This window comes from Pyrgilauda ruficollis, unplaced genomic scaffold, assembly GCF_017590135.1.
Source record: "Pyrgilauda ruficollis isolate IOZ18807 unplaced genomic scaffold, ASM1759013v1 scaffold1, whole genome shotgun sequence".
Classification (NCBI taxonomy): Eukaryota; Metazoa; Chordata; class Aves; order Passeriformes; family Passeridae; genus Pyrgilauda; species Pyrgilauda ruficollis.
The window spans coordinates 20,418,684-20,435,219 of NW_024508100.1; the positions used below are offsets into that span (position 1 = coordinate 20,418,684).

The 16,536-nt window shown below is 39.2% G+C and overlaps 1 protein-coding gene across 2 annotated transcripts in view; it reads right to left on the reverse strand.

Moving 5' to 3' along the window:
* Positions 1–7,733: 7,733 nt before the first annotated feature.
* Positions 7,734–16,536, reverse strand: part of GABRA4 (gamma-aminobutyric acid type A receptor subunit alpha4) — a 36,879-nt gene continuing 28,076 nt past the window's right edge. For both annotated transcript variants that reach the window (XM_041476861.1, XM_041476951.1), the window contains exon 9: positions 7,734–9,070. In XM_041476861.1, coding sequence (XP_041332795.1) covers positions 8,530–9,070 — 541 coding nt within the window. In that variant the 3' untranslated portion in view covers positions 7,734–8,529. The remainder of the gene's footprint in view (positions 9,071–16,536) is intronic.

Genomic DNA, 16,536 nt, shown 5'->3' on the forward strand with positions numbered 1-16,536 from the left:
CAGGACAGCTTGGATGCACAGCAACATGAAAGCATTCCAGCTGGCAGCAGGAGCTACCTCACATCTTTTCAGTTTTCTAGCCACAGCACCAGAACCCTTAGGGGAGATTAACTGTGCTGATCCTCGTGCAGGATTTGCAGTTGGAGTTGAATTCCACACTGCACTCAGCTTGCTCCTACGCTGCCTATTTGGAAAAGGGGTTTAGGGGGCATTTTCATAAGTGGCTTAATCCAATATAAGCTCTGCTCAGCCTCTGAGAGAGGCAGTCACTCTCCTTACCCTCTGGTTCTGACCACAGACTCCCATCTTCTCCCACATGAGCAGCACAACAGCTCTGATGCACCCACCCATGGTGGGCCACACGCACACACACACACATACACACACATACACACACACACCTTTGCCTTTTGTGGATCCATGCTCTGCAAGTGCCAGCTTGTGGATTTACATTTTCAGATGTGGCAACTCTGAATGCAGGTGCAGCCCACACGCTGTAGCACCGACTGGATTATCAGAAACGCTCAGCACCAAACAGCTCCCATGAATTCAGGTACAAGAATGAAGTCTTCAGATTTAGTAGGAAAGCATGGTACTTTAGAAAAACACTGGTTGTTACTGTAATGAAAGCTGTTTTCTTCACCCACATCCCCTCTGATAACTGAATTAAATCAGAGACAGAATTCTCTCTATTTAGTCTCTTAAACATAAAGCAAGTTAAATGCTAAACATTCCAAAGTGCTTCACTGCTGAAAATTAAATGTATAGAGCCCCAGAAAGATTTTTTTTTAATGTTACTGTTTACATTTTTGGTTGAGAAATGTTCTAAAACAAAGGGAAACAGTAAAACTTAATAAAACTCATTCTTTTTCCCTTCCCATTTTGTCTCCTAATTCTTCCTGGCTGACAAAGAAAATACCATTTTCACAAACAGCTTCCATGGAACACAAATGTTTATAATAGGACATTAGACACTTTTCTTTAATACTTTCTCATTATACTTATAATGAAGGAATAATTATTTCTAGGCTGTTTCCTGCCAGATGCAGTTCTAGTACCTCTAATAGGACATATCTTAAAATAACTTCTTGGTAGCAAAAAAATAAATTTTTCATGCATACTCATGTTTTCCCTTCTTTTCTCTCTCTTCAAATAACTTCATTAATTTTGGCTCTTTTGGTCTCTTTTTTGTTTGGTTTGAGTTGGTTTTTTTTTGTTTTGTTTTGTTTTGTTTTGTTTTGTTTTTTAGTTCATGACTGTCATTGATATAATTCACAAAATCACCTTTGTGTAGGAAAAATGACCACAGGGGTCTCAGGAGGTTTGAGAAAGCTTCAGAGAGCCTCTGTTTTTATGACAATGGAGGTAAGAGGAGAATCCTCAGACTGTGGTTTCACACCAGCATTAACCCAGCTCAAAGCATCAATCCAGGCTCCTCATGCCCTCCTTTGTACCAGCACTAAGATGGGAGCCAGATCAGACAGTTCCCACTACTACTAAACAGCCAAAAGGAAACAAGACAAAACTGTGGGTTTAGCTAGACAAGTTATTTCAGCCTGCTTCCCCACAAGCACAAAAATCCTTCCCCACACACAAAGCAAGGCAATAAAGAAGCAGGTGAGAGGGCTACATTCAGCAGTAATATAGTTTTATGGTGGAGTCTTAAAAAAGGTTGCAAAAAGCCCATGGATTCTGCTTGTAGTCTCTCTGGTGCAGACTGCTCCAGAAGATGGCAGAACATAAGCCAGCTCCAATTCAGAAGCCTCTTAGAATATACATGCCCTGAGTCCTACCTTGCCCAATGTGCTTCATCAGCCTTTCAAACATGGGTTGAGTATTCAAGACCAGGATTTTTCACAGGTGGATTATTTTTTTTTACCATAAAAGCACTGCTGGAATTGATTTGCAAAGGCATGTATCTATAAAACAAATATTTTAAAGTAATTGCTCAAGAGCTCTGGTTATCTGAAACACTTCAAATCTCCACCACTCCTCTGGCGATAGACAATGCTGCCACAAATTAACAAAAAAATGAAATACACGTACATACAGAATCATCTACTTATGAAAAGTTCATTTGACAACCTGGCACATCCTAACAGAAAAGGAGATTTTCAAGCTTGCAAATATAAAGCATACTGTGACATTACTCTTAGTAATAGGGTTAGCTATCTCATATTTCAAAATAACTTTGAAGAAATACTTGTAGACATTCTTTACTTCTGAGTCCTCCATCCTCGGAGCAGTTTTACTTACCATGGAGATGAGCCACCAGCACAAGATGAAGATGCAAGACAAAGCAGTGCTCAACTAATTTTTCCAATGTATTGAGCTCAGAAATACAGCTGAGTGCTTCATACTGTCATCTGCTTCTTCTACCAAACTCCAGTTAAGTATTTTCCAAGGATGAAAACATATTCACAAGCAATGATTTCCTTTAGTGTTTCTTTATGTCATCAGGTCATCCACAGACTGCTGTCAGTTAACAGCAACCTGGATACAGCATTCACAAAAACACTAAGCAAATCTTGACACAGCAGCAAGATGACCAGCAGGAAATAACCCAGATCTTCATGCTACTTGAAGATTAATACCACACTCTTCCTCCAGATCTTTTTCTTGAAAATAGTTACATGAAGATAGTGATAAAAAAATACCTACCTCACATGGTGTTTTCCATTCAGAAGGTACTCTTTCAATACAGAGCTATTAGCAAATGCATCTTGAGTCTGCCTCCTTAAAACTCAGGGAAATTATATTATTTCAAGAGATATGCAACAGCATTAGTATTTTTAAATGCTTAAACTACACTAATTTTTTTAAAAAACATTGAAAAATTGATGGGAGTTTGGAAGGTTTTCTAAAAAAGGGAATCTCCAAGGTTTTTGTTTTGCCACTGTTATTTTTATTTTGGAAAAAGCCATCATGCTCTCAATTCCTCTTGCACAAGAAAATGAAAATAGAATTATGACCAAAAAATATAGTGAACTGCAATGGATATTAACTGGTTTTCTTTGAAATCCTTTCCAGTGGTATACTACAAAAAGCATAAGAAAGTCTGAGTGATACTTTTAGATGCATTAAGTTATTGACTAGAAGACAATGCTATTCAATTCTGAAATAAATACCTACCACATTTCTAACTCATGCGAAAACAAATGATGTTTTGCAAATTCTATCAATTTCATAATAATTGCATTTTTCATTCCCTCCAGTTAACACAGAATATAACATCAGCAAAGAGAGATCTTTACAGGGTGCTCTGTACTTCACACTACTCTCACTTGCCTGGGATGTGGCAAAAATTTACTTTCAGAGTCTGATTTACTCAGAACACACTGAAACTCTCCCCACACTCACATTCTCCAAAATAGCTACATCCTGACTCTGAGGAGAGGCCTACAAATGAAGATTGTACAAATTAACGCATATCAGACTCCTTCAAAATGGCACATTTTTCCTTCCAGTAAACTTCCCATTTAAAGTGCACTGCAGCAAATGAAAAACACATATTGGAGTTAGTGGATACCAGTAGAGATTCTTAAAAAAATGTAAACTCACCTTGGAAGCCCACAGTGAAAAAATAAAAGGTCTTGAATAAAAAGAAATCTAAATAATTTTAAAAGATGCTACTGTCATTTAACTTAATTTAACTTTTTTTCCTGGATTTTCCCCGTGTTTTTATAGGGATGGTGTCTGGTGGTTAATACTGACCACATAATGCTATTTGCCCTTCAGATTTTCATTGAGTATGAAATTTGTTTATGCAATTTTGATCTCCCACATATAAACAAAGCAGCAATAAAGTTTATGCTTTATTGCTTTACTCCTGTCAGAGTAGGAAGGGAAGCACCTCCTTTCCTCCCCACTTAGCACTGACCTGCTGCAAACTTACTGCTGTATAGCCCTGAAGTTCTGTAAGACTTCTACAGCTTTGAACATACTTGGCTTGATTGATATCATCAACAGACATTATACTAAACCCAGGCTTCTCAACACTACAGCTGCTTTTTTTTTTCAATACTAGAATTAAATAAAAACAAGGGTGAGTTTTTGTCAGCTGTCTGTATTGCAATTCATAACCAATGCTAGCCACACAAACCCTTTCTATTTTAGTGAGGTCAAGCCCTATTGGCAAGTCCCAGGAAGACAAGGTACGACTCACCAAAATTTCTTTCCTCTTTAATCTTCTAAGTCAAGCAAAAGTTATAAGAAGTGTGCAAAGCCCATGATCTACTCTGCTATCCAAACAGAGCTCTCGGCAGCTCTTGGGATTTATATGTATAGTGTGCTACTATAGCACACTGAAAAAGGGTCTGCTAAGAAATCTGTAGTATCTATGGAAAAATTACCCACATGGCCAATGTGTGTCCCTTACAAAGCCTGTGTGTCATTCTCCCATTCTGGCCTTCCCTACACTTCTAACAGCACAAGGAACATGGGAAGTTAGGCTTTGGATAAATTGGATAAATAGATACTGCATACCCTGTCATTCTCACATGGCATACAGACAATGAGCTACATTTGAGTGTCAAGCTACATTAGAGGCCAAATGACACACAGGAGGTACACAGTACAGTGGAAGAAGATGGAATTCTGGGCATATCAAAAAGCCAAGTTCATTAAATACATTTACTTGGTTCCCCCATTTTTTGGTAAGGTCCATTCTGAATGATGAAGATGATGAGATGCCAAAGGCTACACTTGAACACCCTGTAATCAATAACTCTCAGCTCCTGTTAACAGAAGAGCTCTAATCACATTCCTTATTAAACTATTTCTCTTTCATTCAATTATTGTCCTGTTTACTTGCCTGATCAAAGGGTAATGTAGAGTGGATAACTAAACAGTTTAAAATCTTTCTTCCCCTTCAAAGACACATGGGAGAAGAAATGCACTACCAACATCCATTTGGAGACAAGTCCATTTTAATAGGAGGAAAAACAGATTCCAGTACTGCTGGTGAGCTCCAAGAGTTCAGGTCACCGTGAAGGGCTGGAGTCTGAGTTTGCCACTTTTCTCATCTTCATTATTTTCACAATTGCAGTGAAACCTGCGAATAGTGGGCTCACAATTGACTACAAACCACACTTCAGCTCATGTGAAGATAATCCTCCTGAGCCAAGTTTTTAACTGTTTTCCTCAAGTGCCTGCATTAGTGGTCAGGGCTGCATCTCTGCAATCTGTGGGAGTTTTGCTGCCTGCAACAATGTCTCTGAGGAAATATCAGTGGAGAACTATCTCTGTTTCCTTGTAAAGATTTTTGTCTTTCTCTCCAGTTTCCTTTCCTGTTGATAGATGTGAACTTATCTGAAGTGTTTGGTTAGTTTTAAACCACTATGATACCGTCAAAAAAAAGATTGCTCAACAATGCCAATAGAAAAAAAGAACAAAAACCTAAAAATATAGCTCCTGTAGAATTCATCTCACTGAACCTCATCTCTAATAAGCTGTTTGGTCACTGAAATGGCACCTGCAGTGTTCTCCCTTAGGATTTTAGTTAGCAGTTTTGAACATTTGGGCTGCTATGTTTAGTATATTCCTCCTTTTGTGCTTTCAGGTTATGGTATCACTGAGTATATTGCAAGCACTTTTTTGTTTTACTGTTTGTGTTCATCCAGGAAGATTAAAAATAATGAAGAACAATTGTTAACAATAATTTCCTATTTATATTGGCCACATGTAATTTGGAAGGTAATTATGGTAATTTCTTCATATGCTGCAATATAAAAGTGTAGCACAGTTCAATAAATTAGTCCTAGACTCATAATGATTTTTTTTTAATGTACTTCATTTTGAATTTAGGCATGGAAGTGTTGGAAGATACTTCAGAAATACACTGGATATTTAAAATAGGTAACTTTTTCTGTGGTACCATTAAAAATTTCTCCCAAAATGGAAGCACAGGAATAAATACCTTTAATTTATTATTTTTGCAGTCCTTTTTCCTCCTTTTAAGTCTTTAAACAGAAACTACGAGTGAATTGAAGCAGCACATTTAGATCAATCTTAGCCTGAACAAGTGTTGATCCCACTGAACAATGCACTAGAAAAAGCTGCTTATAAAATCAGTATACAGGGATGGGTGGAAAGAACAGACAACTGTTTCTGATGAATTGTTTAAAGCTCTGCCTGTGAGAGAATATCCTTGGTTTTCATCACAGAGGAAAGCAAAGAGTAATTTCATTAACTTCTGGTGCAAGTACTAGGTTCTCCACAGAGCAGGTCGCCATTCTTCATGCTAGGAGTACTTTATCATTTGCGCAATTATAATCAATAATTGCCAGAGGTTTAGCTTTGTTTATTCTGGGTTAACCAAATAAATAGTCCCTTGCATACCATCTCCTATTCTAACAATTTGTAACAATGTGACCTAATTAGAGAGGAAACAGCTACAGCAACTAGCAGCACATCCAAAGATACAAACTACTGCAGTTAGACATCTTGCACGGGTGCTCCATTTCCAGTTCTGTGATATGCCACATAATGTTTTTCTAACGAGTGCTGTAGTCTCAAACATCTTCCAGATGTAAAAGATGAAAAAGGAAAGAACCATACCTGGCCTTTTGAGAGCATCCCTTAAGTAAAAGAAAGTCTAAGGCAACTGATTATATCACTCCATTATAATAAAGTTACATAAGACATTCCCACTGCATTCTATCATCTACAGTTCATTATTACACATGAAAGAACCATCTGGAATCCATACTACACACTGCAGTATCTCTTGCCAGGTATCTCCCAGGTCCCACAAGTTAAAGGTCAGATTCTCAGCCATGAGCTGGCTAAAAGGTTTGGAGAGACAGAGGCATGGTCATAGTTTCACCATTATGGGGTCTTTTTACCCTGACTCTTGTCCCAGCAGAGTCTAGGGCAGTCTTATGTATCCCTTTTGTTGCCAGCAGCTTGTGGCCTCCATAAGTCCCTGGATCATTCTCTGGGCACAGAACCACTGACCTGATCTGCCCTGCAGCATAAGACTTTGACAATAGGCTACCAATCTCCTATTCAGTCAGCTGAAGCTAAGGATTAGTCCAGACCCTTTAAAGACACAGCCAGATCATAGCTGAGAATTTGGCCTTTGATTCCCACTTGTCACCTGCACAGAAATGCTAACCATTTGCCAAGCCAGACGCTTCTATACAAACATTTCTTTTATTTATTGGCAATTTGTTTTCTACCTGTTCTAGTGAAAATAACATTTATGATCAGGACTTCTATCAGACTTAACTATTCAATTATTTAATAATGTTGCCTGCTTGCATACTGCAATTTGGTACAAAAAGCACCTATCTATGCCACAGTTTCAAGTAAACAAATGGATTTGTAAATTAACATTTTTAGCCTGGGATCCACCTAGAAAGTTTACTTTCTTATTTATATCACAGCAGTCCTTCTCAAAAAGGGTGTCTCATTCACTCAGTGACATGCCACACTCATCTATGCACAGGAAATGGGGCTTTTTTTGCTTAATTTTCAAGCCACTTGTAAAACTGTTGAAAATTTAACTTGACACAAACATTACATAAGGAGGTGGGGGAATGGAATATGTGTTTAAAGGAAATCAGGAGTGTAACTGAAAAGTATGGGGAAAAAAAAAAAAAACAAAAACAAACCAAAACCCAAACCCCAAAGCGAAAAAAAAAACCAAAACCAAACCAAAACCCAAACCCCAAAGGATCCAAAGAAAAAGCAAAGAATTTAAATGAAAAGTTGAACATTGTGGTCTGGTCTTCATCTACTACAATTGATGTAATTTAGGAATAAATCCACTTAAGCTGGTCAGCAAGGTCAAAGAAGAATCTCCCACTTAAGATCACCTTACCAAACAAGAAAATCCAATTTTGAGAATTACATCAGGTTTCAGATTTTACAAGGTTCACTCATTCTTAGTTTGGTGTGAGAATTTCCCAGGTTACAATGCAAAATAATGCTTAGTAAAAATATACGGAGCTCTACAACTCCTTTGCATAACTTTCCTGGAGTTGCACTCTCCCAGGCTGGACTCTCTTCCCTTTTGCCACTATTGACTTTCTTCCCCCCCCCATTCTGTGAGTTTTAATCTCTCAGGGAAAGTCCTTTTCTACCAAGCACTGTCAAAATATACAGGACATAGACCTTACACTCAGAGAATGCAATGCTGTGTCCAGACAGCAGTGCTGGGTGCCTCAGGCATTTGTAACAGCCAACATGCATATTGCTAGCAGTCAGATGTGTTCCACTGCACGGCTGTGCACCTCTGCCTCTGATTTTTTTCAGGTGCATGTTCCTCCCAAATGCAAGTTCTGTGCAGCCAGAGTCTCAAGCAAGTGTTGGTTCATTGCTGGCTGAAGGGAGGAGGACCCATTACTGTTACCCATTACTCTGTTAAGAGTTAACTAATTATCCCCAATAACTCCAGCCTTTAGAATGGGAAAGTACCACACAGCTTTTATAAATAAGAATTACTGACCTTTTTAAATAGTTTCAAAAGAAGAAACTCTGCATCAAATGTGAGTATAATTTAGGAACTACTACATAGCAGCAAAACTACATTAGACTTTCCGATTTTTCCATGGTATCCTTGGATAGATACACCACCCAGTAGACCATGTTAAATGCTCCGAAGGTAACAGGAAATAAAATGCGTGCATATTTGTCTATCTTACTCGTGCCAGAGTGGGAGGCGGGGGGAGGAGGCGGTGTGACAGCAGATGGCTTTGCAGGTGCTCCTAATGTGTTAGGTGTGGTGGTCTGAATCTGCTCCAGTCTAGATCCAAGCAAGTGCTGAATGGAAGGGGATCCAGCTGTGGCATGCTGGGATACAAATCCAGTTAAAATTGGGGTAGAAGGAGGAGCTGGAGGGGTAGCTCTTGCAGAAGATAATGTCTCTGATGCGTTGATTCGTGTGAAAGGGTTAGGACTTGATGCAGAAAGGGAGTGGGGTGTAATGTCAGAAGACCCCTGAGCTACAGAGGGAGGCTGGACAGAGCTGTGCCTTGTGTCAATTCGGCTCCCACCATCAGCTTCAGACTGTACTGTGGCATTCGTTCTTTTCCTCACATTTGAATTGGCATCGGTATTCTGCAAAGTTACAAAAAAACACTTGTCATTCTTAAAATAAACACTCAAACAAAAGCAATGGAAACTATAATCAAGCGCTATCCGAGTAATACTCACAAATATAACCATAGCTTGATCCTGAAGAACAAAGATACCAAAAACTGGTGAAAATAGATTTAATAGCATATAAAGTGACAAACAAGAGCTCCTTTTACCTGTGGCTGGAATACCAGAGTGAAGACACCTAAATACATCACACTCCATGTGGTGCAGTACCTATACAAACTGAATACCATGAAGCTAAGGATTCTCAGGTTAGAGTCACAGCTTTTTCCAGGCTCAAGCTCAAAACAAGATTCTCCAATGTCTGCCTATTTCCTTGATGATATAAAAGCATTCTAGATGCAACTTACCAGCCATGAAGGTTTATTTATTCTATATATCTCCAGAAAAGTAACTACCATATACTAGGAGCTCTAGTCTTCTATAGAAGAGGCTGTTAAAATGCAAACCAAGTTACCACATTGCTGCTCTTTCAGAAATAAAGTCAGTGCCTTTTCACAGCAACCACAGGCAATAATTTCACCAGGCACAACTGAACCAGGGAATAAATTAGTCTCTCATCAACTACTCCTCTCCGTTCATTAAGTAAGAGAAGTGGTTAATTCTCCGTCACTTGGTGTCTTCAGGCAAGTCTGGATGTCTTTCTGAAAGATATTCTTCAACCAAATAGTACTTACTATGCATTAGAAAACAAAATTCAGATAACAAAGTACAGGAACAGGAAATCCTTCAGGGTTTAACATTCTCCTGACTTTTGGGAGTAGCACTTGGCCTCTGCCTTTCTTCTCTGCACTTAAGAGGAAGACTAACATCTCCTGACCTTCCTTCTGGAAAGGTTTCTAAAGAAGTCTGACCTTCAACGTTGCACCTAAATATGATCTGAAACATATAATACTTTAGATATAATATGTGAATATCTTCTAATTAAGAAACTGACTGTTTTCCAGAAGACAAAGACTTGAGGACAGATATGGTACACAGGTCGAAACACAGACAGGATGAAAAAACCATCTGTTATATATAAAAAATCCTATGTTTTATGCCTCTCTGATGATACCATTCCCAAGCACTGCCCTGCACCATACCGACTGTGCCTCTGGCTCCCCTTCCCTCCAGCCTTCCCAGAGAACCCTGCGAAAGCTCACAGCAGAAATCAAAGGGAGAGAAAGCAGGCAGCAATGTCTTCCCTCCTTCATCCAAGAGCAGTTCTCTCCAGCCAAGTGACAGAGCAGTAACAGAGATTAGGTTAGGTGTTATGCAAGGTACTAGCAGTACCTTGAGTAGTGACAAGAATGACACTGTGTCTGTCTGCCACACCAGTTGTGCTTCACTGTTCTGCCTAAGGAAACAGAGAAATTTAAGCTGAAAAAAGAAATCTAAAAAGTAATTTTAAAAAATCAAATCTCTTGATAGTATTCCCATAATGACCAGAAGGCTGGTCCCTAATCCTGTTAATTGCAGTACAAATCTGTCACTGGCAATACTGTTGGCCTGAATTCATCTGAAACTGTCACAGCTTTATGCCTGTTCATGTCTGATGTATTTGCCAGCTCACAGTTGATATATCAAAGAATCCTTCTTAAATTTCAGTTTTCCTTCCTGCATGGAAGCATGTCAATCCCTTTTATTTATTATTCTGCATCTGCAATCCAAAGAAGCAGAGGATTAGAAGAAACACCAGAAGAAACTGGTATTTCCTGAAATAAACACTAATTTTACTGTTTGATAGAGAAGCCCAAGTCACTTTTTGGGAAGTGCAGAAGTACACACAGATGCAAAAATTATATACTTTCATGGTAGGGTTGTCAATGACCCAGGAATAGTAAAGCCATTTTCAAGACTGCTAAATTGAAATGATAAAGTACAATCAGGACAGGGGTACATTAACTAGAGACTTGGTAATACCTTGTGGAGTGCTGCATGTCACGTGAAGGCTTGCAAAGCTAAGCAGATGGAAGTCATCAATGGTCACTGCCCAAAACAGCATCTCTGTGCCATAGGGAATCTGGCACTAGTTAATGAGAGGAGGTGAGTTTTATCTTCTACATGCAGATCCTTGGACAACCTGGCTTTGCTCAAGTGTGTGTCACCCACTGTAAAGCTCTCAAGCAGTGCTGGGAAGCAAAAATCCACAGGCTGGGTCAGGGGTTGCAAAGTAGATCTGCACTGGAACCAAGACACGTCTCAGTTCCTTCCTGTTCTCCACCCACATTAGACAAGTAGCTTAGAAGTGCTGCTGCTGGAGAATAGAATAATCACACCTTCAGTCACTCCACATGCAACCATAAAGAATAGTCCAAAGAGCAAAACAATAAATTAGGTGCAATTAATTTACAGAGGCACCATTTTATGTTCTTGCTCACTTGTACCGTCACCTGTTTTCAATGACCATCTCAGTATATTTCCCTTTTGTGCACCATCATCTACAGACACAGGTAAGACAGACAGGTAACAGTCAGGCTCCTCACATTCCAGTCATCTCCATTTCTTTTGTAGGAACTTGTTTCTATCAATATATTTGCATAATACCTCATCTCCCTCCCCAGTTCAACTGTCATCTAAATGACCAAATCAGACATGTTGCTATTGGATTCACTACTTATTTGCCATTACAGTCTCTATTCTAGAATAAAATTATGTATATTATTTCAAATGGTCAAAATCTGTATCTGTGTGAAAGCCTATTGGGCATTTGCTTTTTTGTTACTGACACAGAAAACTTCCAATACTTCAGAAACCTTAAGTTCAGAGAGAAACACAATTTTCTCATAACATACACATAAATGTACACATAAAGCCCGAATAAATAATATTGTAAGATTGAAAAATAACACAGCCTAACAAGCATCAAAAATGTGGGTACATTTTTTGCTAATTCTCTGGAAACTACCTTCTAATCACTCAGATCATGGAAATCAGAAATGGCATTTCTAACATGCCCCACAGACAATGTATGACAGACACCCAGTTGTTCTTGCACAATGTCATTGCAGTAGTTTGTAATTGTGTTCTTGAGTAGAACCTTGCTCTTGAAAGGTGCTGAAACAAGCATGCTTCCTGGAGCACCCACATCTATGCCTCGTCAAAGCTGAGCAGAATGCACTCTCCTTGTCAGGGTGGTTTCACCACTACATTGACCATCACATCCCCTCATTTATCCTTTCCTTGCACTTGTTTTACTCAAGATAATATCACGGCAATAGCTCATTCTCCTTATTTAAAGCACTGAGATGTCCCTCCTTGTTGAGTTGTCCAGTTAAAAAATTTCTAGCAAAAAGTCCTATTACTGGTTTTATACATAGGGCTCTTATATATTTCTCTATTCAGCCTTGCAAAGATAACTCAATTCTTCCTACATTAGTTTATTTCTCCTCTGTGCAGAAGCTATCTCACAACTCTACATCATCTGAAGATTAGTGACAAGGTCACTAATAAAAATATCAAACAAGTCTTATTCTGTCGGAAGCCTTAACAACTCAAATTCTGTTGTAAAACATAGTAAATAAAATACAATGTTCAGTTTGTGTTAAGAAAACATTCCACAGTCATTTCAGTTGTGGTATATATCCCCAGTAAAAGGGTAATGTGATAATGACAATCTGACTAACAAAATTATAAATGTATGCAAAGCACTTGCTACCTCCCAAAATGATTCCACCTTATCTTTTTTAAAACAACAGCAAGAAACACAAAACTACTGCCTTTTAGTTTGGGAGCACTGACTACATTTGAATGACACAGGGGAGGGGTGGCTTCTGTGAGAAGCTGTCAGAAACTTCCCCTGTGTCTGACAAACATGCACCTGCAGCCCATGGAGGTTCCCATGCCAGAGTGTGGAGCAGCCTGTTTTTGAAGGACTGCCCTGCATGGAAGGGACCCACACTGGAGCAGTGATGACAAACTGCAGAGCCTGGGAAGGACTCCCTTTGGAAAAGTTCATGGAGGACTGTCTGCCCCAGAAGGACCTCACACTGGAGCAAGACAAGAGTGTGAAGATTCTTCCCCCTGAGGAAGAAGGAGTGGCAGAGATAACTTGTAATGAACCGACTGTAACTACCATTTCCGAGGAGTGATAGAGCATCTATGGTGGGCACCTGGTGTTCTGCCAGGGTCAACCCATCACAGGCACAAAACCAAGAAATATCACATGAAAATCAAATAGAAGCCAAATGAAAATGCAAGCCAAGAAAGGAAGGGATTATCCAAGTAAGGATTCTTTTATGAGGGCAAGTCAGGAAACCACTCAACTGTCCTGAGCCAACAGGACTGGCATGCTAGTCCAGACGGGGCTCCACAGGAAACACCGAGTGCAATTTTTCACATTCTCACTCTAGATTAAGAAAGGTTCTGATTTTTTGGAGGCATTTCAGTAAGACTTTTGGGGGACATTTAAAATTGTGTAGCTCAGGAATGCAAAATAGGAGCCTGGAAACTACTATAACACCCAGTCTGTTACACTGTGCAGAACCAGGCTTAATAGATCTGATAAAGATTGCCTGTCTATAAAACAACAAATTCTGCTTAGGTAAATGACATCTCACCTTTTCTTTGAAACAGTCTATCCATCTGATAGGTCCAACCAATTGGTCCAACCAATTCCACACACATCAGAACTCTGATCACAACCATCACCAAATCAGAAGTTGTAAGTACTTTGCACTGAGAGTACTTTTCCTCCTTCAAGAGGAAACCTTCTTGCTATAGATCCTGTCAGGAGAATTCAGCCTCTGAACCTTTAGTGGCAGAAACAGTATGGATGAATTTCAAAATTTTGGGTGATTTGAGTGCACAAGTCCATTATACACATGTTTGTGTATCAACAAAGTTCTCAAGAGCTCTGAGAATACATATATTGTCCTAATTGTAAGACATCTTCATTGGCTAAAGCTCTGTGGTTGACTGGAATACACTAATGCACACTAATGTACACCTATTTTATTTTTAACAGCCAATACCAGCAACAGTGAAAACTAAATTCCACCCTTGATGGAACTTCAAACATTTATCACCAAAACTTTGATCATGCCAGAGGGCATGATCATGTAGATAGGTGAGTGTAGTAAAGCCAAGGAAGTGACCAAATATGGGAAAATGTGGAGTACAGTCTTTTTCAGAAGAGATTGATAATCTCTCCTCCTTTTTGTCCAAATGAATATAGTAAATACAACTTTAAAAAAGGAAACAAAACAAAAAACATGCTTAGTAAAACAGGTTTTGAAAACTCCCATCCTATGCACAAGCATACTTCACTGAGGAGGAAGGAGGCTGTAGGACAGGACAGGAGGCTCAAATTTAGTCAGACAAATTTTGTCACATAGCATGCAATATGCAAAAAGATTTTTGAAGTATTTACTGCTTTAAAAGGCATAGAGATTTTGCTTGAGTTTTAAGTATCACAAGCTATTTCTCATGCATTTTATCCTTAAAAGAACTAAATTAGGGAAAGAATCATTGAATATAAATTCTTCCTATGTGTAATGTCCTGATGCAAGATGCCCTTCTGCTAGTACTAAAAGAGAAAATCCATTTAGCATGAAGATAGGACATCTATGCCAACCTCCTTACAAACATGTGTAAAATGTGATTATTAATGCTGTATCCTTCCCTTTACCAGTGGATTCACATGCAATTAACCATGAATAATACAATGAAAGATGCTCTCAGCATAGTTCAGGATAAATCTATACAATTTATTGTTAAATACTGTGGCAGATTTGTAGAGTAAGTTTGATGGTCAGCTTCTTTTTGTTTGTATAGAACAAACAAAAAAAACCCCTTCAATAAATCTATTGCCAAAAACCAATTCACACATCATTTGCTTTTCCATTTAAGCTCAACTTTGATGGATACTGCTGTTTACTACAGCACTAAAATGATGCACAAATATGAGTCAATCTAAATTCTTCAATATTTAACATGGTTTGTACACCATAAACAGCTGCTCACATAATGTGGAAATTCTGAAACTATTTCTAAGTCTATGTAAGCCTCAACTTGAGCCAAAAAAAATAAAGTACCGGATTGTTTTTTATGTATTACCAGTTTTTGACAAGCAAGGCAATTTTGCACTTCAATGAAGTCAAGATTGCAAATTTAGCACGAAGTGAAGTAGCATGCAGCAGCTGAGCTGAGGTTCAAGGGAAGGGGATCATCAGCACAGCAATATGCAGTACTGAACTGACAAACTTAGTCATCTTGTTACAGAACAAAGAGAGCTGGTAACAACCACACTGCATATTTCCTATGATAAGGCCAACCTAGAATCCATAAAACAAACAAAAGTCACAAGCCATGTCCTGGGGAGAGTGCAGCAATGATAAAAGTGATTACCAGGACACCAGGGAAATTAGTCCTTAGGACTGTATTTAAAAACAAAAGCAGTGAGAACACTGCAAGCTGTGAGAAACTCTTGTGTTGGTACAACACTGTACAGTCAGCTGTTTCATGCAAGTCAAGAGCATCTTTCTGTAGCCTGTTAGTGCTCTACATAGCAACTTTAAATCAGTCTCTGTAATTTTAAATTTCTTCACAGTTTTTATGATGGGCTCATCCTTTTGAGATGTGAATCCAAAATAAGCAGCTCTTACTGCCTGAGCTAACAGAGTATCAGTAGTACTCAGCATGGAAAACCCCCTTCTTAGGCTCTCTGATCACTAGGAAGCACAGTCATCAACAACTCCTGAAAAACAGGTGCACATTAAAACTAGAGCCATGTATTGGCAATATAATTCCGATGCAGTCTTCTAATCTCCCTCAGGACTCCTTGGAAAACAGCTCAGCAGTTGTGGGGTTGGATATACAGACACTTCTGAAGACCTGTGTCAGGCTCACCCTGTGACAGATCTTCACAGCATCATTGTGCAAGATCCCAGGGCTGCTTTTGCCCTGTTTGTTTACACAAGTGGAGAGGTCACTGCTGCAGGTCAATACATTTTATAGTTCACAACAGATCTTTGCCACAGGATATCACTAAAATGGTATCTCTTTCTGGGACTGAGGTAGTACAATACTTAAAGGAGTAAATTCTGTTTCCCCAGGGATAAATGCACAGCAGAATTCACAAGTCACACCACCACCATCTGGTACCAGTTCTAGTGGGAGAGAGAGCTAACACTTCGACATCCAGCAAGCAGCTGTCAAAGCTGGAGAGAAATGCCCTGGGTAGGATCACAGCCTAAATTACATGCCTTTGCAGAAGGAGCCACCCAACTGTATCCAGCGCTTCCAGCTCCGAGCTCCTTCCTGAGGCAAGACAGCTAAGTCATACTGTGAAAAGACACTCAGGAAAAGACTCTGTCCTCCTCTACTGTAACCCAGCAACCAGGAAGGCAGCATGGGTTTGGTGATAGGAGACCACTTCTCAAATCTGCCCTGATTGTCACAAGGATATCAACACAGGCTTTTCACATCTCAAGTGTTTCCCCCACCAGG